We start from the raw sequence: 25,492 nt of genomic DNA, 5'->3' as shown, positions 1-25,492 counted from the left end.
CATCAAGTTATGACCAAATTCAAACGATTTAGACCTAATTAAATCTTCTTTTATTCCTATGCCCAATTTATCGCCTAAACTCAAACTAGTTCTACGTACCTGGCCTGTTATATATATATATATATATATAAATCATATATGTTACAATTATAATTAAATCTGTAATGTAGCTTCTGTTAATTATATTATATTATGACTCTTAATTCGTACAATATTCTACTAAACATATATAGATGTGTTTAATTTTCTTGCAGAACAAAATTAATTTTGCAATTTTTCCCATCAACTAGAAACTTCACAATGGAGTATTAGATTTTTTAAACCCCAAAGGATAACGTAAAAGAAACAAAAAGTTGAGAAAAGTAAATGGTTTAATAGTGATTTTTTTTAAGTGTTTTTTTATTAGAAAATATATTAAAATAATATATTTTTTTATTTTTTAAAATTTAATTTTTATATTATTACATCAAAACTAATTTAATTAAAAAGATAAACTTTTTAAAATAAAAGTTTAAAAGATGGAGGCACAAATTCCTCGAGACACAATGGATGAAAAGAAAAGTGGGGGACGGCGGGGAAGAATGGCTTTTGGTTTCGTAGAAGAGCAGGAATGAAAAAACAGCAGTAGTCTACTCTACGCAAGATGTGCGAATCGTAAATTCAAAACATATGAAAGAAGAACATCTTCCCTCCAAACGATTGGGCAAAGGCGACAGCCTCTCTCTCTCTCTCTCTCTCTCTCTCTCTCTCTGTCGCCCGCCAAAAAAAAAAAAAGGCGACTGGCGGAAAGATGTCTCCCATATATAAATCATTTTTCACCATTTGGCCTTCAGTATCCATCTCTCTCCCTCTTTTCTCATTCTTCTCTCTCTCTCTCTCTCTCTCTCTCTCTGCAAGGTGCAAGCACACATTATATCTCCAAAAAGATCTTTGATCAACTCAGAGCCACTCCATCCAAACAGCTTATCGTATATCCCCAGGTTCGTCGTCGTCGTCTTCTTCTTCTTCCATTCGTTTCAGTATTGAATTAAACATTTTTATTTGGATTCTCGAAACTTAATTAGCTTTTACTTAATTAGATGTTTGGCTTTTTTATTTTGCTCGAAAAATTCTCAATGTTAATTAGACAACAGATTTGAATCCGAGTTTAGTTTAGCATCGACGTGTGCCTTGTAGTTTCTCTGCTTACTACTGTCTGCGTATATGCACAGCATACGTACATATATACATTTTCAGCTCATGCTGATTCCTTTGAGACGTAATTAATCAGTACTGATTGCTTCTTTGACTGGTTGATTGCTTCGTTACTGTTAAAACTCATGACTACTAAAAACGCGGAGAGTGAAGCTTGAAAGTATGAATGATATATAAATCCAAACTGGATAGATACAATTTGAACAAGTAGATTCTTTTTTTTATGGTTATATGAAAATAATGAACAGGCTGTTAATATTATCAAATCTCATTGGAAACCTAATTTAAACTCAATTCAATATATATAAAATGAATACTTAAAATTCTCAAATAAATAAATAAATAAATGATGTATGAATATTTAAAATTTTATTTAATAAATAATAAATAAGATACACATATTTTGAAAATCATTCCCTGTTATCAAACCTCCTTGAAAGTCACGTTTGTTGGGCTGTATTTAGTACATATGCAGTCTGCAAAATTGACGAACACTAATTTTATCCTGTTCTTGCGCGGCGTAACCGGGGAGTTATACACTATAATCGCGCTCCCTTTAAGACCTTAAGTTTCTACTATAACTTTGGATTTTAGTTGTTTGTAACCGGAAAGATAACTTAAATAACAGTTAAAAATATAGTTTAATTTAAAAAAATTTAAAATAATATTTTTTTTAAAAAATATTGAGATGAAAAAATATTGGATTAATCCAAGTTAATTTGGATAACCTGCTAAAAATATATTTTTGAAACGTTTTACAAATGTTTTTGAAAAAAAATTGATTTTTTTATTTTTTTATTTATTTTAAATTATTATTTTTTGTTATTTTCAGATTGTTTTAATATGTTGATGTTTAAAATAATTTTTTTAAAAAAGTAAAAAACACTATTATGATGTATTTCTAAACTAAAAACATTTTGAAAAGCTATTATTACCATAATACTAAATGAGTTCTAAATATGTGACCTAAATCATGAGAATGCGATAACTCTGTAGAAAACAAATCAAAATTAAATATGAGACTCAATTGCCGATCAAACTAATGTTGAAGAGTGAAAATAAAAGAAATTAAAAAAAAACAACTCGAGTCAACTGAGTTAACTTGTCAAAGCTGTAACCTGGGTTGTGTAACTATGGTAACTTCATAGAAAGTAAATCAAAATAAATTATAAAAATTAATTTTCAGTTAATCTAATGTTAAAAGATGAAATTGAAAAAAAAATATCATTTAAAAAAACAAAAAAAAACTCATGTCAATCCGGATTAACCTACTAAATTTATAACTTAAAAATAAAATTATGATAATTTTATAAAAAATAAAAAAAATATAAAATTTAATTTTAAATTAATCAAACATTAAAGCTTCTTCGAAAGCCGACGGCTCATTGAAGACTCCGACTCCTAACCACTTCACAACCTCCATCATAATGTTTGGAAATTAAGGGAGGATTTCGGGAGGAAAGAATGTGGGTGCGTGGAAAGAATTCTCGAAGGGATGGGCAGATTCCCATGTTTGGGAACAGAGAGTATATAATTTTCTACCTTTACCCACTATAACCAATCCCTTCGAAAGTTAGCAAACGAATCATTTTCAAACAAAATCTGGGAGAAATACCCACCATAAGATGAATCCCATTATCAAAGAAGATATCATTTTCGATTTAAGAAAGCTTCTTTTTCTGATTTGAAAGTCCGGCATCAAAAAACGCTTCATCTTGTGTTCTTTGTTCCTTTTTATGTATTCTTATAGCATCGAGCAACCCTGGTCTTATTTCGTGTAATTGTTCTTCGCTCTTTATTTTATTATTATCCTTCGTAATAATATTCTCGTTTAATTTGTGTTCCATTTTACCTTCACTTGGATGGGCTTGTAATCCAACAACAATCATGATGGTATAAACGTAATTCTACCTAGAACAACTTCCTCCCTGTTTTCATTCCTTTCTATTTTACCTTATTCAAACATATAATAGAGGGAAAATAAATTCTCTTCTTCTACTATCATCCCTTCCACTTTCAATCCTCTCTTATTTTTGTACTCAATTAAAAAACTCAACATGTGGTATCAAAGTTGTATTAATTATGTGGTTAGAAGTTAAATTATTTTAACTCCATTCTCTCGTTAAATCAACGTATGAGTTTATGGAAAATTCAAAGAGTTTATATATATGTATATATGTATGTATATATGTATGTATGTATGTATGTATATGTGTGTGTGTGTGTGTATGTATGTATATGTGTGTGTGTGTGTGTATTCATGAGTCGTCACTTAACATGTTAATATTTTGATTTGATCTAACGAAGATAAAGTTTTTATGGATATGTTAAGTTTTGGTTAGATAAATTTCTTAGATTTTGGTATGAATATTTCATAGATTCTTTAAAATGGCCTAGTGAAAGTAAAGAAAGGGTTATCATGCCTTCAATTTTAATGGTATGAACGAAACGTAAAAATCAACAATTTAAATAAATCCATAACCTTCAAAGAGAAATAAAACTAGCCCTTGATAATTAATGTTTCACGCGAAGATACTAAATTACTTCAGTAATGATTGCGGATTCGGGATGTTTGAATTTATATTAATTTCCAAGACAATTTCATCTTCTTCCTCCTTGTCCTCCTCCATTTCCCTTTGATCATAAAAATCTCGTACAATTATTGAACGTTACCTCAGTTAGTTTTATTGTAGAATTTTCTTCAATAAAACGAAATTCAAGTCTCACAAGGATAATTATCGTGGAGAAGGACTATCCCACTGTCCTCATATTCTATTTGGAAATGTCAAATATCTCCTAATAATGCACCTAATATTGGAAAATGACATTTATTATCATGGGTGTCACGTATCTTAGAAAGTTAAAACTGTCTTATTAGGAGATATGTCATGTAAAACGTGTAGCTACTATTTGTTACCTCCGAAGTCTGCAACCTAGAAGCTTGGGGAAGCCAATAATGGAGTTCAGGATGGGCGGTCCTCATCTATTCTTTAGACATTTGAAAGAATATTAATTGTACCATTAACATTTCGCACTTCGTCTATTTTCTAATGTCTAAACTCTGAAATCCCGTTCCTCGTAATTCATCCCATTCCAGTCCTTTTTTTCTTTTTAGCCAGCCCTCTAGACTGTTTATGTAATGATGCCCTTCGGGTTTTGAACAAAGAACACGAATTTTCTCTGTCCCTTCTACTCTTAAATCCTGCTTGTTAGTCTCCTGCTTTGAAGATCAACTCTTTATAGTTTTACCATGTGCCTACGAAGCTATGCAAGACATGTCCAATCTTGAGGGTTGGGATGTTAAAGTGAGTAGTCATGATTCCGGATATTAGGCAGAGGGTTGGTGTAACATGGCACAGTGAGTCCCAATCACTGGAGGACAAGGTGCGCCTGCAGATATCAAAAGGAAGGGGGGAAAAAAGCAGTCATGGCTAAACAGAATATGAAGAGAAAAGAGTGTCATATTAGTGCTATCAGGTCAGCCAGGAGTCCATTTCTGATTTTGGCTCTCTGTCATTCTTGGTTACACCAAAGATTTCCCTGCGATCCATCCGAGTCCAATAGGTATTTATTGACCATGAAGTTTCCTCACAAGTTGCTCAGTGGATGCTCCGCCTTGCATGTTTTCCAACTTGACTGTTAAAGTGATTTGCTGCAGCTTTCCAGGTCATATAACGGTCCTGAAAGATTTAACTGGCAGCTAGTAGCACAACTCATTTCTGAGATTTTTTTTTTAAAAAAAAATAGCAAAGTGGCCAAAAATATCTGGCAAAATAGCATAGCCCCAAATTTAATTGTAAAACTAGCCCAATTTGAGGCGAGATGCAGGTCGAACTCGCCCCACTTTTAAGAGACTCAAGTTGAATATATCTCCTTAACATGAGTAGGTTTAAAGGTTTAACTTTCGTGCCGTGATATTTTACTAAATATATTTTTTTATATTTATGCGATTAAAAAATATCCATTTATGATGTGATTCAAATATATATATATATATATATATATATATATATATATATATATATATATATAATGCATCAAAGTCTGCAATAATTGAGCCAAGGGATTGTGCTAAAATGACTAAAACAAATTATTGGTGTAAGTAGAAAATTTTCCTTCTTTTGCAAACTTGATTATCACGCTGCTGTGTGGTTGTTCTGTACCATGGATAAGATAACGAGTGTTCTGCACCATGGATAAGATAACGAGTCTTCTTAAATTGATAGTCTTCCCAACAGCTCAAGGGAAATAAATGTTAGGCCATGTACTGTCGCCTGTTCATGAGCTCACCAGTGACATTTGTTTTAAAGAAGTTTTGGCTAATACACGTCACCCACTCGCTGTTTAGCAAGACTTTTATGGCCTTGAGCAATTTTTCTTTTTCCCCGTCTGGTTAATTATGCAGCTGAGACCTAGGATTTTACGGAGAAATTTAAAAATCTGACTCTTGAAAAGGGCAACTTAAGAATGAATGGCTGAGATCATCTCATCAGATGTTCAAAAGCCTTGGTTTAAGATATCTTCTTAGTGGGATCCACAAGAAATTTGAGCACCAAACCTTCTTGCATGCGTGACAAATTTATGGTTTTGCTGCAAATTCGTGGGTGTTTGTTGGTCTTCACGGGCTCTCCTACTCTAGAATCCCAAGTGACTGACAGCAGCAATGATACTCAAGTCCACTTGCCTTCGTTTAGCAGAGAAAAAACCAAGCTGCATGCCAGTCTTTTTCTGTCAATATCTGATTTTGTTTGCACTTCCTTTGGCCTATTCATTCATTTAGTCACATGTGTTATGGTACTTGTCTTCTAAGTACAAGCGGTGGAGAAGAGTGTTACTTGTATTCAGAGATGTTTCTGTTCACTTCTCAGGACTGAAAGAGTTTTTCCCCTGCATCAACATGTCAATGAAGGTACGTGCTTCTTCAACAGGTTATATGGTATTTTCTGTTAACATTTTGGGATCTAAGCTTCTTTGCTTATGCGTTGCTTGCTGGATTGTTGATATCATCTTGATTGCGTCCTGTTCTTTACATTCTCATGAACAATTCTTTTAGGCCAAGGCATTTGTCTTCCCTGAGCATGCGCATGCACCCCAGCCTAATTTTCAAATGTTATATTCTAAGACTGGAATCCAGAGTAGGGAAAATTAAAGCCTGCCTTTGTGTATGGGCAACATGCACTATGCTTTAAACAAATCAAACAAATGATGCCAATTAGTGATGGAACAGACAAAAAGCTCACTGAGATCATCTGATTGGCAATTATAACAACAATAGCCTCATAGCTTAGGGTGGTCCACTTAGCTTTCAGGTGATCAATCTATGCTGCTATGCGAGTTTTTTTTTCCTCTCCAACGCTTCAGCAGCCAAAGGGCCATACCATTTGGCGTCCAGTAGTGCTGCTGCCATAAAAAATAGGTAAATAAAAAGGAGTAGCATGATAGTTCAATCTTGATAAACTGATAAAGTGGAATATAAAATAGGTAAGAAATTATGAGGTAGTTTTGGTCTTCATGACTTCAATAGAGGAGGTGGTAGGGCTCAGGTCAGTTTCTATTTGTCAGATAAGCTGGCTGCTAATGATTTTTTTTTAAAAAAATTAGCAACAATGTCGTCGTGAACCTTCTCTCTGTAGGGATTGGATGAGAAATAAATTCCAACCAAGCATTTCGTCTCCTTATTAGTTCTTTCTCAGAAATGGCCAATGAGAGATATTTTTCCTGGTCTCCTTCAGAAATGTTTCTTCCCCAAAATGCTTCCTCACTGAAGGGCCATGTCTTTTCTGGTAACTGTAATTGGTGGTGGGACAGTTGGATACCACTCACTTAGTGTATTTAGCCTGTTGCTGGCCAGGAAAGTGCATTGTGTTCTTCTTGGGTCCATTTTATGTTCATGATTGAAGCAAGGCCCTAGTGGATAGCGATATTCCTAGCCATTAATTGGTCGCTTACATTGCATGTGCTCCAAGCTATTGGCTATAGTATGATTCCTCCCCCTTTTAATCCCCAGCTTTGGCATGTGGGTCTGGTTGGTTGAACATGACATCATTTTGATTAGAGAATCTTTATTGCGAAGTGAAATCACAGTTGGGAAACTGTGGGAAGGTTTAGGGTTTTATTATCATAGAATCAAATCCGAATAGTGGATAGGCACAACATCATGCCAAGCATCTGTTTGGTAGTGGTGGTGTCAAAAAAGCTCAAATAGTGTAACGGTACGAACTTTATTTGAAAATTAGGTCCTCTGTAGAAAAAGCTTGTACAACCCCTCTATAGCTGTGACGACTAAGATCTCCATTCTTTATCATCACAAATGTAAATCGATCTCATGTTCAATAAGCAAGATTTTAGGAAGAAAACTAAACTTAAAGTTGTTCCAAATTGTTATTTAGTAATGGTAGAATTTATACTACCGCGCGCCACTACCACCCCACCGCACCCCCATCATTATCACTGATGGCAACTCCTTCACCGTTATTGCTCTCCCACCACCTTCATTATGGCCATTACTCTATCACCACCCCTCTCTTTTTTCCCTTGCCGCCAGCACCATTACCTTCACCACTATTATAACCATCATAACAACACATCATCAACATCTTAGTATCATCATCTTTTTCATACCGTTATTGCAAGAACTTGTTCTTTGAAAAAACATTTTACTTGCAATTTCTTTTTATTTGTAAAATACTTTACCCAAAACAAACGCTCTTTAACATGAAGTGACAGGCCACCATGAGAAATTAAAGGATGAGTTTTTGAAAACAAAACATGATCCAATCTAGAATGTCAAGTGCTGGAATTGAATGAGGAAACACAAGACACCAAACAACGAAAAAGAAGTGGAGAGATGAAAAGAAATTAACAAACTCAAATAAGCAACCAATTCATGGTTGATATAAGATTTAGAGTCAGTTTTGGAACTAAAAATGAAATATGAAGTGAAAGATTCGACAAAAGAAAATAAAAATAGTTCTTTCATGATTGACATGCAATGGAGAATATTTATCAGAGTGAGAATAATAGGAGCGTGAGATGTAATGGTCTTACTACTAAAGAAAACAGAATTAGAGGTCATATTATTGTAGCATGCAAGATCAAACTAGGAGTTAAAACTATTCTGGATAACAGAAAGGGTAGAATAAGAGGACATAATATCTTCTTCAAGGCGTCGATGATGAAGTAGCAAGAACAACTTTCTATGTATAGATGGTACAAACAAGACGACCTCAAGTCTGAGAAGTTGTTCCTGATGAAGAAGAGTAGCTAGCATGAACAGGCTTAAAATCATCACGAAGACCTATTAAAGATTGTTTGGCTAGGCTATTTTTTCAAATCATCATGACGGTAGAGATGGATTCTACCAAGAAAAAACCAAGACGAAAACAAAAACATAGAATGAAAATTATCTAACTACATCTATTATGATGCATTTATTATTATTGGATTGTTATATATATATATATATATATATATATATATAAAAGGAATAACAATCAATATTTGAATGAAAATGAATGATATTATTAAAGCAATGCTAGGATACTTAAATATTTTACAAAAGCTTTTTTAACGAAGTAATTATTTGTCAAATGAAAAGATTCTTAAAATATAGAATGTTAATTTATCGTATCTAGTAATGCACTGATAATTATACTACGTATTAACTAAGGAATCATCAATTATTTATTAGCACAACATTTATGAAAAAAATCTTAGTTAATCATTATCTTTATCATTAGATATCAAGCTGTAAGTGTTATTTTTTTGGTTTTAAATTATTTTAATATGCTAATATAAATATACATTTAAAAAATAAAAAAATATATTTTTTACAAAACATTTTAAAAATTAAATGTTACCAAAATATCAAACATTACTTAAAATAGTAGACATGATACGTGGCAAGTTTTCCATACTTGTGGGGAGAAAAAACTAATTCGAAAATCATTACATTACCTTGCAAGTGAAAGGTCACCAAGAAAGATGTTACGTGTCAAAATCATGCGTCCTTCCATGCATAAAATTTGTCATGTGTACTTGTGCTAGTATTTCTATTTCTTTATAGTATATTTTTTTTTCTCAATAAACAAGAGATTATAGAGTGGTAAGTGATTAAAGAGGTATTTAGTAACATGGCTAAAATATTTTTGTTTAAATTAAATATTTTTTTATTTTTTTAGATTATTTTAATGTGTTATTATTTAAAATAAATTTTAAAAATAAAAATATTATTTTAATATATTTTCAAATAATAAACATCTTAAAATATAATTTTTATCACATTTCTAAATAAAATTAAATATTCTAACAAAAAATTATTAATGGATTATGGAGCCACTTGCTTAATTGCTTTAAAAGAAGTTTTGGAGTGTTTTTTTTTTTAAGTATTTTTTTAAAAAATATATTAAAAAATTAATTATAATTTTTTAAAATAAAAAATAAATATATTTTAAAAAAAAACATTTTTTTAAAGTAACCGCTGACACAGTTATAAACGGGCCCAGGAGTAAAAAGATCCACTGTCTTTTTGAAAACAAAATCTTTGCATGGCTAAGCTTTTGTGCATCTTATAAAGCAAGCTTACACAGGGATATTGTGCTCCCTCTCCTTTTTCTTTATTCCCCCCTCTCTCTCTTACAAATTCAATTATAGCTTCAAAATTGAGTGAAAAAATCAGGCTTTTGGACAGAATACTGTTTTTTTTTCCCTTTCCCCTTTAGAGTCTTTTGCTCAAAATCAGTTCTTTTATTGCCTGCTGCCTAGGTGGGTTCTTGATGTGTTTCTTGTGTGAGTTATAATTCATTTTGTGTGTTTGGTTACAAGGGAATTCTTTTACTAGTGTCAGTGTTTTTGAGCTCAACTTGATATTCAAGTTGGAAGTGTTTTGTGTTCTTTTCATGCAATGTGTTCGCTTTTTCATCTGTGTGAAAATAAACGAAGAGAAAGCTCCGTTTTTGTGTGTTGGATTAAATTGCTTCTGTGGATCTTATGTTTCTTCTTGTCTGCCCTCTGCCAATCTGCCAATCTTGTTTTCATGAACTTGAAAAAAGGGTGGTGATGCTTTTTTGGATATTTGAGGTTTATTTTTCAAATGAGAAAGTTCAAATATTTGGGCTTAAATAGCCAGGATTTTTTGTAGACCCCATTTTTGTTGCTTGAATGCAATTCTGTGGATCCCATTCTCTGTGTTATCTCTCTCGTTGCCCTTCTGTCATCTTGTGTTTGTCTTGTTTTGATGAATATGCTTAAGATGCTCATGCTAATTAAATTCACTCCGAGAATTGAATTTTATACAGCAGTAGAAAAGTGTTTCACTGTTTTAAGATGTGACAATGATGTGATGTTGTATTCTTAATGTCCAACTTAGTAGGGTTTAAGTTTTTTGTGTGGCTTATAGTGATTATTGAACACTCAATTTACTTTTCAAACAAAAATGTAGGAGGCTCAATTGCTCTAGAAACACCAGGAGCCCATAAAATTGGTGATTGGAGTTTGGGCTGCTAAAGTGAGCGTATGCCTGGAAACCAGGACAACGGTAATTCCATCCATAACTCAGGTCGTGTCGGACGGCTCTTAAAACTAAGAGAGCTAAGGCGAAACATCAGGTCTGCCTATTCAAATGAGTTAACTGATAATCATAGAGGAACTGAACCATGTGAATATGATCTACGAGCGCGGGAAGGTGACAGCTTGAACAATTCCTTTATCGAACAATTCTTGGAAGGGGCTATTGCGCAGGGATGTGAAAAGCCAGATGCCAGGCCTTTAAGGCAACGCCTATTGGTGGTAGCTAACAGACTGCCTGTATCTGCTGTTAGAAGAGGTGAAGACTCATGGTCTTTGGAGATGAGTGCTGGGGGCCTAGTCAGTGCTCTTCTAGGTAAGCAAGTAAAATATTTGATGCATTGATTGTTGTTCTAAACTTTTTATGGAATGGAGAATAAAAATTCATGTCATGGACCCTAAAGTAGTTGAGACTAAGAGTTGGTTGAGTTGGGTTTGTTATTTAAATTATTCATTCTTACTGTTCAGGCTTCTGTATCCTCTCTGATTTGTCCTCCATTTCATTAAACTTCATCATTTTTGAAGTTTTATCCTTATTGCATTTGCTCGTTCCTCCTGTGATCATGTACCTAATGCGTTTTGGACAATGTTAAACAAGGTGTGAAGGAGTTTGAGGCGAGATGGATTGGCTGGGCTGGGGTTAACGTGCCAGATGAAGTTGGCCAGAAGTCGCTTACTAAAGCTTTGGCTGAAAAGGTTGTCTCCAGAAACCTTTCGAACTTGAATTCTTCCTTGCGCATTCTCGCACATTATACCTAAAAACTCGAAAGTTGCTGATTCTCTCCTCTTCTTCAATTATTGCAGAGGTGCATTCCGGTATTCCTTGATGAAGAGATTGTTCATCAATATTATAATGGCTACTGCAACAATATACTGTGGCCTCTCTTTCATTATCTTGGGCTTCCACAAGAAGATCGACTCGCCACAACCAGAAGTTTCCAGTCTCAGTTTGCTGCATATAAGAAGGCAAATCAAATGTTTGCTGATGTGGTTCACCAGCATTATGAGGAGGGTGATGTTGTCTGGTGCCATGATTACCATTTGATGTTTCTCCCAAAATGCCTGAAGGAATACAACAATAATATGAAAGTTGGTTGGTTTCTCCATACACCCTTTCCTTCTTCTGAAATCCACAGGACACTGCCATCTCGATCAGACCTATTACGTTCTGTTCTTGCTGCCGATTTAGTTGGGTAAGTTCACTTATATAATGCAAGTGTCTTAAATCATTTATAGCATACCATTTTAGCTTTGCAAGTATGGTTGGTACGGTTAAAACATTGGCAAGGGAAAATGGCTGGATTTGTAAATTGTTTGGACTTCACTTTAAATTAGAATGGTCCATTTATTTTCATATATTGCATCCTTCACCTGAGTGAGTATCTCATGTTCACTGTACATGTGGTTGATGTAAGGGACTTTATTTCTGTCTCTTTGCTGAACTCCCTTGTCTGTTTAGAGTCAAGTGCGACGAATGATCCCATGAACTTCATCTCACTTGTTTGTCTGTTATGGCAAACAAACAAAAAGCTGATGTGTATATACGACTGCATTTACGCTTGAAATCGTTAGATTGAACTTCATCTGATTTTTGGTAGTTACAGTTAATGGGGAAAGCTAGAGAAAATCAGTGATTCAGAAATAGGTTCCATACATAACTGAGACATGGAATTCATTGCTCTGAACAATTTTGATGTAGGATCTTTAAATCTATCATTATTGATCGAAATACAGAAGGAATGTCGCTTTCAAACTCAGAAATAAACTTTTGTTGCTGCAAATTAATCTTGTTGTAACATGAATAGGACCCCCTTTTCTTTTGTGCTTTTTGCTTCAGATGTAAGAGCATTCTTTCAGTATCTGCTAAGACTCGTGTCACTACTCCCAACACTATAACTTAACATATTAATTTTGTCCTCTAGATTTCACACCTATGACTATGCAAGACATTTTGTTAGTGCTTGTACTCGCATTCTTGGGCTAGAGGGCACACCTGAAGGCGTTGAGGATCAAGGGAGGCTGACACGAGTTGCTGCGGTATGTTTGAGTAGAACTATTCATTTGAATTCCCCTTGTGTTGTTTCGCTAAGCCACTCCATTCTTTTTGTTGTAGCAGCACAGCATGTCAAAGTTTTAACATGTTCATGAGCAAACAAAATTCTACTCTTGTTATACTAATTATGCTCTATCTTCTTGTGATCAGTTTCCAATCGGGATAGACTCAGATCGGTTCATAAGAGCTCTTGAACTCCCTCAAGTCCAGGATCACATTAAAGAACTGAAGGAAAGATTTGCTGGCCGAAAGGTAGATGCGATCTATACTTGATTAAGTTATCTATTTTCTGCAATATGGTGGTTGAAACTTCAAGTTTTTTCAAGTATCACTAGTTTGACATTGAATGCACTTGCAGTGAATATGGTTTGAAGTACTTGCAACATATGTAATTGGCATGACATTGGAACTCTGATTTTTGTTGGTCATGGAAACTGGGAGCACCTCCAGCTCCAGCTGCCAAGTCATGCTATTTGAGTTTCTGTATTGTTTCATGTCAATTGAATTTTGTTTCTCATGAACAGTTCTAGCAGTCAGACCTTGAATATTGTTTCATGTTTCCTTATTTAAGTATTTAAGGAAAGAAAAAAGAAGAAGAAGAAGAATGGTCAGTTGTTTTGACCCATGTTGTTTTCTAAAATGATCAACTACGTCCAGGATCCAGCACCAAGACTTGCATAATCTGAAAATGAACGCTTCTCCATAAGAACCTTCATTGTCCTTGAAGGTTGGGTTGTTATTCAAGGTTATTTGTTCTGATCTTTACAGCATTAAAATTGAACAACACCAAATCCAATGCCAAGACACCCATTTTGAATCTTTCAATTTCCGTTTTAATGTAATTACCTTATGTAATTTAACTTTTAAGGTTTAGGTTCTCTCACACTGTCGCTTTTACTGTCATCCATTTGTTGCACAAACCATGTCTTTAAATTATTTTTTCCTATCTGATTACTGCTGAAATTCTCATAATTAACAGGTGATGCTAGGTGTTGACCGCCTTGATATGATTAAAGGAATTCCACAGAAGATTCTTGCTTTTGAAAAATTTCTCGAGGAGAATTCTCACTGGCGTGATAAAGTTGTTCTACTGCAAATTGCTGTGCCAACAAGAACAGATGTTCCTGAGTGTATGATTTCTGACACCCTTGATACAGTTCCTTTTACAGTGTTGCTCATCATGTTGTTGGCATTTTAAACTGACTGTTCTCTGAAATTTATTTATGTCTGAAAGAGTTATATGGTCCCATATGCCTAAACAATATAAACTACGAAAGAAAAGGTCTGGGGATGAAAGTTAGATCTTAGCTCTTAAGCACTGATGATGCCCTGTATGTACAAAAATGTTCCAAATTGCATAGCGTATGCTACTATTTTTCCTAAATGGTAGAAGCTACACTAGGTTCTTTTTTCTTTTTTCAATTTCTTTAGCTATAGTGGAGATCACTCTAAATTGAACCTAATGTCTCTGTGGAACCCTGACCTCGGGCCTTAAAAGTAGAACTTCGCTTGAGCCTTGAGCTGGTGCTCAAAAAGCAAATGAGGATGTGAGCATGAAAGCTGGATCTCAACTTTGATGTCATTGTATCTTGTCGCTTCCATGCTAAATAGATTATTGATTCTTAGCCTTGTGTTGCATACCAAACTGTGGGTTTTGTATCTTAACAAAAAGGATAATTCAGTAAGTTTTGCTTGTATATTCACAGATCAAAAGTTGACGAGCCAGGTTCATGAAATTGTTGGACGCATTAATGGCAGATTTGGAACATTAACTGCTGTTCCAATACATCACCTGGTATGTTTTTAATTTGAGAACTCAATGTTGGATTATGAGATGCTTGTTATACATGGCTTGTTGGCTTGACAAATTAAATACTATTCAAAGGGTGTAAAATTTATCTTTGGCTTTATGTAAATCTTGTTTCTAGCTTCTTGTGATACTTTCAGATGTGTATATCTGCTGGAAATTTTAAGAGAATGGCAGGATTACTGTTTCTATAGCTGAGAAGGAAGTGTGTGGACCAAGTAAAGCTTAGGACAGTCCATATTGTTAAAACTTGACTTAATTGCTTAACATCACAGACTTTGGTGCCATGATATTATCCAGAAATTAATGACACATTTCAAGAATTCAAATGATGTGCAGTTAGTACCTTAATAGTTCACTATATCCGTAGTTATATTAGTAATTAGCTTTAGTGTAACATTTTATACTAGTATGTGAAACAAGCTTGATATTTTTCCTTAAAGATTATTTTAATGTAACGTTCTATCCATAAGAATAGGATCTATGAAACCAAACTTGTTGGGATGTGTTAGGGCTGCAAATCTGTTCTTGTTGGTTCAAGTAGAGTGCCAACCAGAACGTTTTTACATGCCTATGTATCTTCTTGTGACTTGTCAGTTGATCAATATTAGCTGTATTTGTTAATTAACATGATGATATCAACGCACAGCTCAGGAATAATGACCAGTTCCATCTATCTAGATTTCAGAAAATCTACTTGTTTCTGTCTAATCCAAACATTTGAATGTAAAGGTAAGAACTCTCATGCAGATCTCTGTTTCAAAAGAAAAGGAAGAGCCAAAGGACCTACCTCCATGAAATATAGTTCGTAGCCAGACTTGCTATCTTAGGCCTCACACCTAATTTCCCTTTCTTAGGTCTGACCTTCGTGGCATAGCCCTTGATCCTGGGCATGCGATCAAATGTTGTAAGGCTGAGTGCTCCATTCTCTTCTCCTTTCCTTATAGCTCACAGTCAGACTAGTATGTATTCAGGGAAGGAACTCCAATTTGGCCTTCATATTGAAAAGCAAACCCTGGCATACAAAGCTGTAGCCAAACATAATTGGATGTTTTAACATTCTAGGTCCAAGTAAAGTGGAAGCCATTGAGAAAACTTTTGGGAGACAACAGTTTTTGTGCACTTAGTTTTGTTCAGGCCTCAACAAAACATAACAGCATGGGAAAAAAATGGATAACGATATGCCAGTTTTTGAGCTGGGTGGTTTATAACTAAGAGAACTGAAGACCTTGGCTAGGTTTCTGCTTTGCTTTTGGGATATTTTATTTGAGCAAGCATAGTATTAGAACTTCTTTAAAGATTTTCGATCTAATCCCGGAAAAATGCCTAGTTTTTCCGAGTCATCTTCTAATGATTTAATCTTGCATCTGAGTATCTTCAATGTGGAATTTCTGAAGCAGTTTCTTTTGTGCTTACAGGATCGATCTCTCGACTTCCACGCCTTGTGTGCATTATATGCAGTTACTGGTAATGTTTTCTGTCATTTAGTGCTTGGGTTCGCAAGCTCTTTTTTTTGGAATCCTTTTATGCTTTTTTTCTTTTTCTGGATAAGGTTTACCTTCTTTTTCCTGCAACTGAAAACAATGGACAAGCCAATAGTAGTAGCTCTTATTACCAATTGTCAAAGATGGGTCACTTAAGACTCTTAGTCACGATGTCCTTAGTTTAACCTACCTAGACCTATTTTACAGAAAATCCAATCTTCAAAATAAGCTCTTACCAACAATTGACAAGTATCTTCTTAAATATAGCTTCCAAGAGATAAACGTTGCTATTTTGGCAGCTACTATGTTCTTGTATAGATGGGCAGCACACAAATGTGTTGGATGTTTATAGATTGATCAAGTGCTATAATCTTCAGAACTGGATGTTTATTTCCCTTAATTTGCTTTAAGTTTCTCTTACGAATTTATTTCATTTTCCTTTTTCCTTCACCAGCTATTTGTAAACTTTTTAATCCTTCTTAACACATTGCCACTGTAAAATTTGCTGTGTGGCCATAAAGTTATCAAACAGAAGAAATTCACCATCATTCAGAAGCACTGCAGTATAAATTATCAATAATGAATATAATAATGAGAACAACAATAATAATGACAAGGTAGAGATGGAAATGACAGCCCATAAAGTTCACATCCTTGCCGGTTATTCAGACTACAGCCTTAAACTGTTTCAAACTCTTGCATCAGTTACATGTTAGCTTATTTGTTGGACATAATCCTTGTTTGAATCTGTACTTATCTGAAAAGCTACATAGCACACGTTTGTATGTAATGGAGCGGATATGCAAGTGGAAGCGCAAAAATCTCCTAGATAGTTGCATGTATATAAGCAGAGGTTGGGAATGTGTTCATAAGCCAAATCATCAGAATAGCTAAATCATGAGTTGAAACTTATGAAGTGGAATGTAACTAGAAAATTATCAGTTTGGGACATCAACTTGCGTGTGTGCACCCTGTGTATGCATGTGTTTGTTTAGTAGTATATCCATTGTGTTGAGAATTGTTACATAAACAGTATCAAAACCCAAGACAATGGCTATGACACGATGATAATAAAATCAACATCACTTAGGTGTTAGTTCCTATAAACTGTTCCAAACACATTTGTATCACTTAGATGTTAACTCATTATTAGGACAGATATGGTGTTTGTTCAAGACAATGCTTATTTGAACAGCCATGTTGCACATATTCTTCTAAATGGAGTGGACATAAACATTTATGCACGTGCACAAACAAATATGTATGTATATATTTTTATGAGTGAATCCTTTTTGTATGAAATCCTATTTGTTCAGAAATAAATTCACATGTCCATAATGTACTCTTCTCATCTTCACTATTTGAATATGTGCCTTTCCTTGTGTATTATTTGTTCAACTATAAATGATATACTTTCAAGTAGGGTTTTATGCTATTGTTTAACTCTTGTTACTCGTGAAATGGCATTTTTCCGAGAAGTGAATATGAAAGTATGCCAGCTGTTCTAGGGTACCAGATGGTGTCAGAATTACTGCAGTAACTAGTCAATTAACGTTGTTAGAAAATTTGAAATCAGTAAATGTATTAATGTCAATCTGTCAGTAGAGGTCTGAAAATGCTTTCATTTTAGACTTTGGACAAACTTCAAGAACTAGAATTTTGTCTCAGAATGTTGGCAGTATTAATGACAGTGAAAATTCACAATGTTTTCTCCTAAAAGTGACTCTCACTGATTTAATTGTATTGTTATTGGAAACGGAATGAATGTGCAAGAAACCTGGTCTGTTTTTCAGCTGATGTCATTCGCCGTGATGTTCTTTCTTTCTTTCCAGATGTTGCTCTTGTTACTTCTTTGAGGGATGGAATGAATCTTGTCAGTTATGAGTTTGTAGCATGCCAAGATTCAAAGAAGGGTGTGCTCATTCTTAGTGAGGTAATTAAACATTAGTTAAAATGTGTGATGTTTGAACTTTCTCTAATATTTGTGATGTTGTTTATCTCTTTGCAATTGTGAAAATGACCAAATAAAGCTCCACACAGAGCATCAACACCAACCCTTTGATGCTGTGTTTTTCTGCATTGATATGGAATGAAAATCAATTATATTTACTATAAATTGTTAATAGCTATATATTTGAATAATTACTATTTTCTGTATGTTATGCATTATATGTCTCCCAGTCTTAAAAAATAGGCTTTTTGTATTTTGTAGTTTGCAGGTGCAGCCCAATCCTTGGGTGCTGGAGCAATCCTTGTGAACCCTTGGAACATCACTGAAGTTGCTGATTCAATACGCCAAGCTCTAACTATGTTACCTGAAGAAAGAGAGAAGCGACACCGGCACAACTTTGTCCATGTGACAACCCACACTGCTCAAGAATGGGCTGAAACTTTTGTGAGGTACACTTATAACAGTGTTTTAAGCATAGATTATCTTTGAGAAATGGATCAAAAGTACTTTAGGTCTTAAAACCTTTTTAAACACAAGTTGGTGATATTATTTGTCTATTGTGATTACTGGGGTTATGAGTTTGAAGCACTGTGGAAACCTTTTAAATACACTCCCCTTGTGCAATCATAACCTTTCCCCTGTACATAAGGTTGTTCCAGAGACCTTGCTGAGTTATTCTGTGGAACCTTTGAAGTAGGATAAATTAAGTCTGGATGAGAAACATTGATTTCAATATTATGGTCTCTTATCATTTTGTTTTTTGAATGCTGTTGGTGCATGTTAATAAATGACTGCATCTGGCATACCACGTGTGTGTAGAATGAAGTATAATTGGCAATAATTGGTCATTACCAATAACATTTAAATAGTTATGAATAGACTAGTTAATTATGTTAAAATGATTATCTTCTGGTGTTTTTGCTCAGCAAAGATGGTCAAGCTCTTATATTGCTAGTAGTCATAATTCAACTTCGAAATGTGTAGTACTGTTGTATGAAAACTTCAATACTAAATGTGGCTCTTTTGATATTTTGCATTTTGTAAGACAACAAGAATAGAAAATTATAGCTTTTCAACTATCCTTTTGTGGTACTAAACTTTGATTTTTGAATCATTTCTTCCCAGCGAACTAAATGATACAGTTATCGAGGCACAGCTAAGGACCCGGCAAGTGCCACCTTCACTTCCAGAAGATAATGCAATTAGATGTTATTTGCAGTCTACTAACCGGTTGCTCATACTGGTATGCTCCTGTTTCATATATTTATGTACACTGGTTTGCTCTTCTTAATTTGAACAAGTCATTATGTCTCTCAGCTCAGAATGAGAAATCCTATTACAAGTATATTTTATATACAAACCAAAAGTTGTGCAACGTTCTTCTGATGAAGCTAGTCAATCTGTTTCTAATGAAGGAATTTTTTTTCTTTCACTTGAGTATTTTTTTTCAGCTAGTTTATGGTAGTCTGTGTCCCATTTTATCAATGAGTACCCTGAGAGCCAACACGCCCACACACACACCAAATGCTAACTGCAATTAAATAAACATTAAATCACTCTAGGTTGAGCTGAAACTGAAATATTTTGTATCCTGGAGAAGCACCAATTTCTACCTCTATTCCATGCTTTGAAGTCTACTAGCACCGAATTAAAAACTGCATCTGAATGCCGTGAGTAAAGCAGGCTGGCAGTGATGAATAAGGTCAACTTTCTCATCTGTTTTACATGGTGATCATCTTGGCATCACCCATTCCCTCACATAAATTTGTAAGAAAATGAAACCATAAAATCAATAATCTGCTATTTTTCTGAATCAAAGCTTAACCTTGGAAAATATTAAATGGGAGTTACCTGTCATTCTAAACACGTGCTTTTCTTCTTTCAACCATGCTATGGAAATCCTAATGACCATTTTGGACAATTTTCGTCATCAGAATTTAAAGTTGAATGGGATTAGAAACATATAGTATCTCGTAATAGATGCTTTAAGTACCTGATTTCTAATGGTCTTAAAATTGTTTCGGTGCTTGCTTTCTTCCCTCATGTACAGGGATTCAATGCAACATTGACTGAGCCAGTGGACACTCCTGGGAGAAGAGCTGATCAAATTAAGGAAATGGAACTTAAATTGCACCCAGAGTTAAAAGAAGCACTGACAGCACTTTGCAGTGATCGAAATAACACCGTTGTTGTTCTCAGTGGGAGTGACAGAAAAGCATTAGACAAAGTACTTTCTCTATTTCACATTCATTTTCTGTTTACCCTGTTGTGAAAATGTTTTAACCAAATGTTTTCTCTTATTCAGAACTTTGGAGAGTATGACATGTGGTTGGCAGCAGAACATGGAATGTTTTTGCGACTTACAAAGGGAGATTGGATGACAGCAATGCCTGAACACTTAAATATGGAATGGGTTGACAGTGTGAAGGTACTTCTGTTATAATAGCATTCATTTTTACTTATTCATTCATGCCTATAGCTATATGACACTTTTCACTTCTTTTCAGCATGTTTTTGAGTACTTCACAGAACGTACACCCCGGTCACATTTTGAACTCCGTGAAACATTACTTGTATGGAATTACAAGTATGCAGGTACATGTCATTTTGGAGTTTGGACCAGCTAATCTTACGAAGTTATGCATCTCTGCTTGCTTCCTTGATGTTTTGTGCTGATATTATTATGCTTGCAGATGTTGAATTTGGAAGGCTTCAAGCAAGGGATATGTTGCAACACCTCTGGACAGGCCCAATTTCAAATGCCTCTGTTGATGTGGTCCAAGGGAGTCGATCAGTTGAGGTTCGATCGGTTGGTGTTACAAAGGTAACTACATGATTAATAAAGTTAAAATTACTGACATTACCGAATTCTCAATGCACTAGTACTAGAGCTGGTTGTTCTTTATATGACAGCTTCATGTTTATTCAGGGTGCTGCTATTGATCGTATACTGGGAGAGATTGTCCACAGTAAATCCATGACAACACCAATTGATTATGTCCTATGCATTGGCCATTTTCTGGGAAAGGTAATTTCAGCTACTTTAATATCACTTGCAATACTAAGCAGAATCCTTGTGAGACCAAAATCTTACATGTGATGTTGGTTTTCAAGACGTGGTTCTTGTACTTGGATAAATCTTGATCATGCTGGATTTGTTGTTGCACAATGATTTAGCTTTAATGGGCTTCTATTGTGCAGTAAATGGAAATTATTGTGCAGTTGATTAGGTTGGAAAACTGAAATGATTAAATAGCTAATGGTGTGCTTGTACTTCAATGATGGAATCTCATTGTCATGCACTTGATCACCAGGATGAAGATGTGTACACCTTCTTTGAGCCAGAGCTCCCTTCTGATGGCCTAGTTGCTGCAAGAACAAAGCAAAATGATGGACCAAAATTACCCAATGAAAGACGACCTCCTATGAAGCTTCCAGCCAGTAGAAGCGGGCCAAAATCATCTCAAGGTAAGGCACAACGTGCTTTAATAAATCCCGAGAAGGGAACTCCTAACCACAGCTGTGGGAATTCGCGACGGTCATCAGCAGAAAAGACTTCATGGAACGTGCTTGATCTCAAGGGAGATAACTACTTCTCCTGTGCTGTTGGTCGAACTCGTACCAATGCTCGCTATCTACTGGGATCATCAGATGATGTCGTGTCCTTCCTAAGGAGACTAGCCAATGCATCCACGTGAGACACATAGTGTTGAAGTCGATAAAATGTCTCGCTCCTGCCAATTGCAGTGCATATATGCAAAGTTCAAGAACCAGGTCTGGTTTTTGAAGGCAAGCATGGTGAGGCAACTTTAAAGGTCTGAATGTTGTTGTAACATCACTAGTTAGCCTAGAATACTTGAGGAAGTGAATTCAGTGATGGAATCAAACCTGAGCCTAACATTACCAGAGGCATCAAACCAATAACCAAAAGAGAGAGAGAGACGAGAAGAGAGAGCAGCAAACCATTGCACTGACCTTTGTTGAAAGATTGAGGAAGTGAATTCTTGAAGCCTTGATTTCTTCATTTCCGTTCTTTTGCATGTATCGTTGCTGATGTTTATTTTTGGTGTAAAATGTGAAGAACTAATGGTAAAAAAACAAAACGGAGTTTTTCTGTTAGGTTAGGTTTTCGTCTAAATTGAAGTTAGTATTTATTACACTAAAAATGGCCCTTAACATGTGTGATTCACATGTGTATTTTTGGGTCGCGTGCTAGTAAGGCTACAAAACTAGCTCCGATTTGAATGAAAACCTAATCTAATGCAACAAAAAGACTAGTTATTATCTGCTTTGAATAAATCAGATAGAGATTATTTGCGTTTTTATAAATAGTTCAAGACCAAGACACATTTTACCCTTTTGGAATGAGTAATCGCACATAGTGATGGTAAGGTAGGAAATGAAGCTTGCTTGCTTCTCCTGGTGTATATATGTAGCGTGTACAAGAGCTTGCACACCATCAGTTTATCCATTAAAGAAAACACTATTCTACCGTGCATGTGTAAAGACATGTGCAAGTATGCTTTCAACTTTCGTTGATATCAACCTTTAGCGAGAGAGTTCTATCGGAAATTATTTTATTAGTTATTTTTTAAATAAATATAAAAAATAAATAAATTTATAACTCACAAAAAAATTATAAGAATATTTTCATAAAAAATTAATAAAATATTACTTAATACCATAGTTTTGAAACCCGACTCGGTCATCGACCCGGTCAAGTGATCGGGTCACGAATCAGATAAGTTGACCCGGGTCAACCCAAAAAAAAAAGAATCAACAGATTCAACACAATACAGTATGCACAGTTACCATGCTTGAAACCGCCGAATGCAATTGACATCAACAAATTCAACACAATACACTATGCACAGTTATTTGAAGAATAACTGCCGAATGCACTTGATAATGGAATTGGCAAAAGAATCATGGTAATTAGCATCAAATCATACACAAACAGAATCATGGTAACAACATGCTAGAGTTCATCATGGTAATAAACAATGACAGCCCCATCATCGATTAACATTTAAAACTCAAACAACATAGTTTTTTTTTTCGTAGAAATTAAAATCGGGCTGTAGAAAAGAAAAGACAGAGAAACATACCTGAGGTGATTAAGCTGCGAATGAATCAAAGAACAACGAATCAATGCCAGCAATTGAAATTGATGTCAGCGATTGGGCTGCGAAGGAATCGGTGCCAATAATTCAAAAAACGGCCAAGAATAAAGAAAACAGAGAGTGAAAGAAGGAGATTCAAACCTTTTTCGCAGAGAAACAACAGCGATCAAGAGTCAAGACGTCTTCTGCTCCTCTGCTCCTCAGCTGGGTTTCAAAAAGCTGATTTCCTCTTTCGTTAATTAGGTTTGCAATTGTCCCCAATTTTGCTTCGTTCTTCTTCGGCGTTTTGGCCTTTTAAATGGCCAAAACGACGCCGTTTAATGGCTGCTAATATTAAAAAAAATAGACCGGGTCTCACCCGGGTTTGACCGGGTGGACCGGGTCCCCGGTCGAACCACGGGGTCGACTGGGTTTCACCGGGCCAACTCCCAAGCAGGTTTTTACCTCCATCCGGACCGGTCCCATGCCCGGGTTGGCCGGGTCCCGGGTCGACCCACCGGGCCAGTCCGGGTTTTAAAACTATGCTAAATACTACTATAAAATTTCTAGATGAAGCATGTTTTATGCGTGAATACGAGATAAACCAAGATTGTCATTTCTCAGGCTTTTAAATTGTTTCTGCCTCGTCCCCAAAGTTGCACATAGTGGTCTAAAACTTGTTTTTTTGTCAAAAATATTTTTTAAAAAAATTAAAAATTATTGCAGTTTTAAAAGCAAGTTTCAATTAAAAAACAATTATAAATCGATAATTTTTATAAGAATATATCAAAAAAATATAAGAACAGTAAATCTAAGAAAAACAATATAAAAATATTTAAAATAAAAAATTTAATATTTTATTCACATTGAAATTGAATGTTAACAAGAAAATATTTAAAAAAACCAAATATATTAAGTTCATATATAATTATTAAAAAAATAATTGTTAATATTACCATAAAAACTCAAATATTATTTGAAAACTATAACATAATTAGATAATTATTTAAATATCATTCTAACAAATTTAATTAAAATGAGTCTAATTATAAAATGTAAAAAAAAAATTAGAGCAATTAAAATTTTAAAAAAAAAAACTAGGTGTATTTAAGCCGGAGAGTTTGGCCCCCACTTGCCCAAAATTAAGCCTAAACATGGGGCTAGTGGTAGGTGTTTATTTTATTTTTCAAAAATAGCCATCCACCTTTATATATATATATATATATATTACATAAAAACGAGTTGTCTACTTAGGCAGACGCCACGTTTTTCTATTATTAGAGGTGGCTCTTACAATCAAAAAATCAAGGTTCAATTTTTTAACTCTAAAAACCTCAATTTAAACCCTTTTAATAAAAAAAAACAAGAAAAAAAATCATATGGACATCTAAAAACACATTCCTAATCACAAAACATTTTACTTGAACAAATAAACTTAAAATCAAACTAAAATTTAAAAAACAAATGAGTCATGATCTACCTTGAACATAATTCAAGGTAGATACTATATTCATTGAGTTTTCATCTTAAAAACGAATCCAAAGACGTCAAAATTATAGTTATTGGTGACCGGAATTTGTCTATCCAAGAGCTTACTTTTATTTTTTATAAATGATTTTCTCTTTCATCTATAGACATCCGGGGATTGAAACGCAAAAAAATAAACTTAAAGACCAAATCTTAAAAATCCTAAAAACAAGGATATGTATGAAAAAACTGAAACCTAAAGGATCAAACTTAAAGAACAAATTTCAAGTCCTGTTTGATGGGATTTCCTTGATTTTTTTTTTTAAAAAAACTGGTCGGTTCAGTGATTAAACCTTTTTATATTATTTCTTTAATGAAGCCATTGATAGAAAAAATAACTTTCCACGGTACATCAAAAATTCTAGCAAGGGATCCAAATAAATAAAAATAAATTTAAAACCATTTTAAAGCCTTGTTTGTTTCCAGAAAAACCCCTTTCTAGAAACTATTTTTCTCACTTTTCTATGTTTGGTAAACTTATAGAAAGTTAGTCAAAGAAAAATGAATTCTAGTCAAAGAAAAAGTTAAACCTTTATTCTAGGAAAGTGTTTTCCTTTTCTTATCATTGGAAAACACTTTCCTTTTTTTAAAAAAAAAACATCTCATACGAGTACAATGTGGTTGTTGCAAATCTCTCTCTCTCTCTCTCTCCTCTCTCAAATCTCTTTACTAGAACAAAATCATCATAATTTCCTCTCTTTTTTTCTCTGTTATCTGCAACAATCTTCATTGAAACTCATTGAATCCTCTCATTTCAGATAACTATTTTCCTCAAATGTCTCTCTATTATCTACTTTATGTTTTCTCTTC

General features: G+C 34.4%; 1 protein-coding gene across 4 annotated transcripts; it reads left to right on the top strand.

Moving 5' to 3' along the window:
* The first annotated feature begins 821 nt into the window (after positions 1–821).
* LOC18095412 (alpha,alpha-trehalose-phosphate synthase [UDP-forming] 1) lies at positions 822–22,172 on the top strand. Of its 4 annotated transcripts, XM_024607447.2 has the most exons (19): positions 822–980; positions 6,063–6,103; positions 10,634–11,074; positions 11,357–11,454; positions 11,563–11,951; positions 12,681–12,795; positions 12,962–13,063; positions 13,791–13,941; positions 14,518–14,606; positions 16,037–16,085; positions 17,935–18,035; positions 18,315–18,502; positions 19,179–19,296; positions 20,104–20,280; positions 20,359–20,481; positions 20,561–20,648; positions 20,747–20,877; positions 20,983–21,081; positions 21,368–22,172. In XM_024607447.2, exons 3-19 carry the CDS (start codon positions 10,708–10,710, stop codon positions 21,749–21,751), a joined length of 2,769 nt encoding a protein of 922 aa, XP_024463215.1. In that variant the 5' UTR covers positions 822–980; positions 6,063–6,103; positions 10,634–10,707; the 3' UTR covers positions 21,752–22,172. The 4 variants fall into 4 exon arrangements, with proteins under 4 accessions (XP_024463215.1, XP_024463225.1, XP_052309860.1 ...); XM_024607457.2 differs by lacking the exon at positions 6,063–6,103 and having other exon boundaries at positions 834–980; XM_052453900.1 differs by lacking the exon at positions 822–980 and having other exon boundaries at positions 5,718–6,103.
* The last annotated feature ends 3,320 nt before the right edge of the window (positions 22,173–25,492 follow it).

Source organism: Populus trichocarpa, chromosome 1 (genome assembly GCF_000002775.5).
Source record: "Populus trichocarpa isolate Nisqually-1 chromosome 1, P.trichocarpa_v4.1, whole genome shotgun sequence".
NCBI classification, from domain to species: Eukaryota; Viridiplantae; Streptophyta; class Magnoliopsida; order Malpighiales; family Salicaceae; genus Populus; species Populus trichocarpa.
The sequence above is the reverse complement of the archived record's forward strand: the minus strand, read 5'-3'. Positions and strand labels throughout refer to the sequence as shown.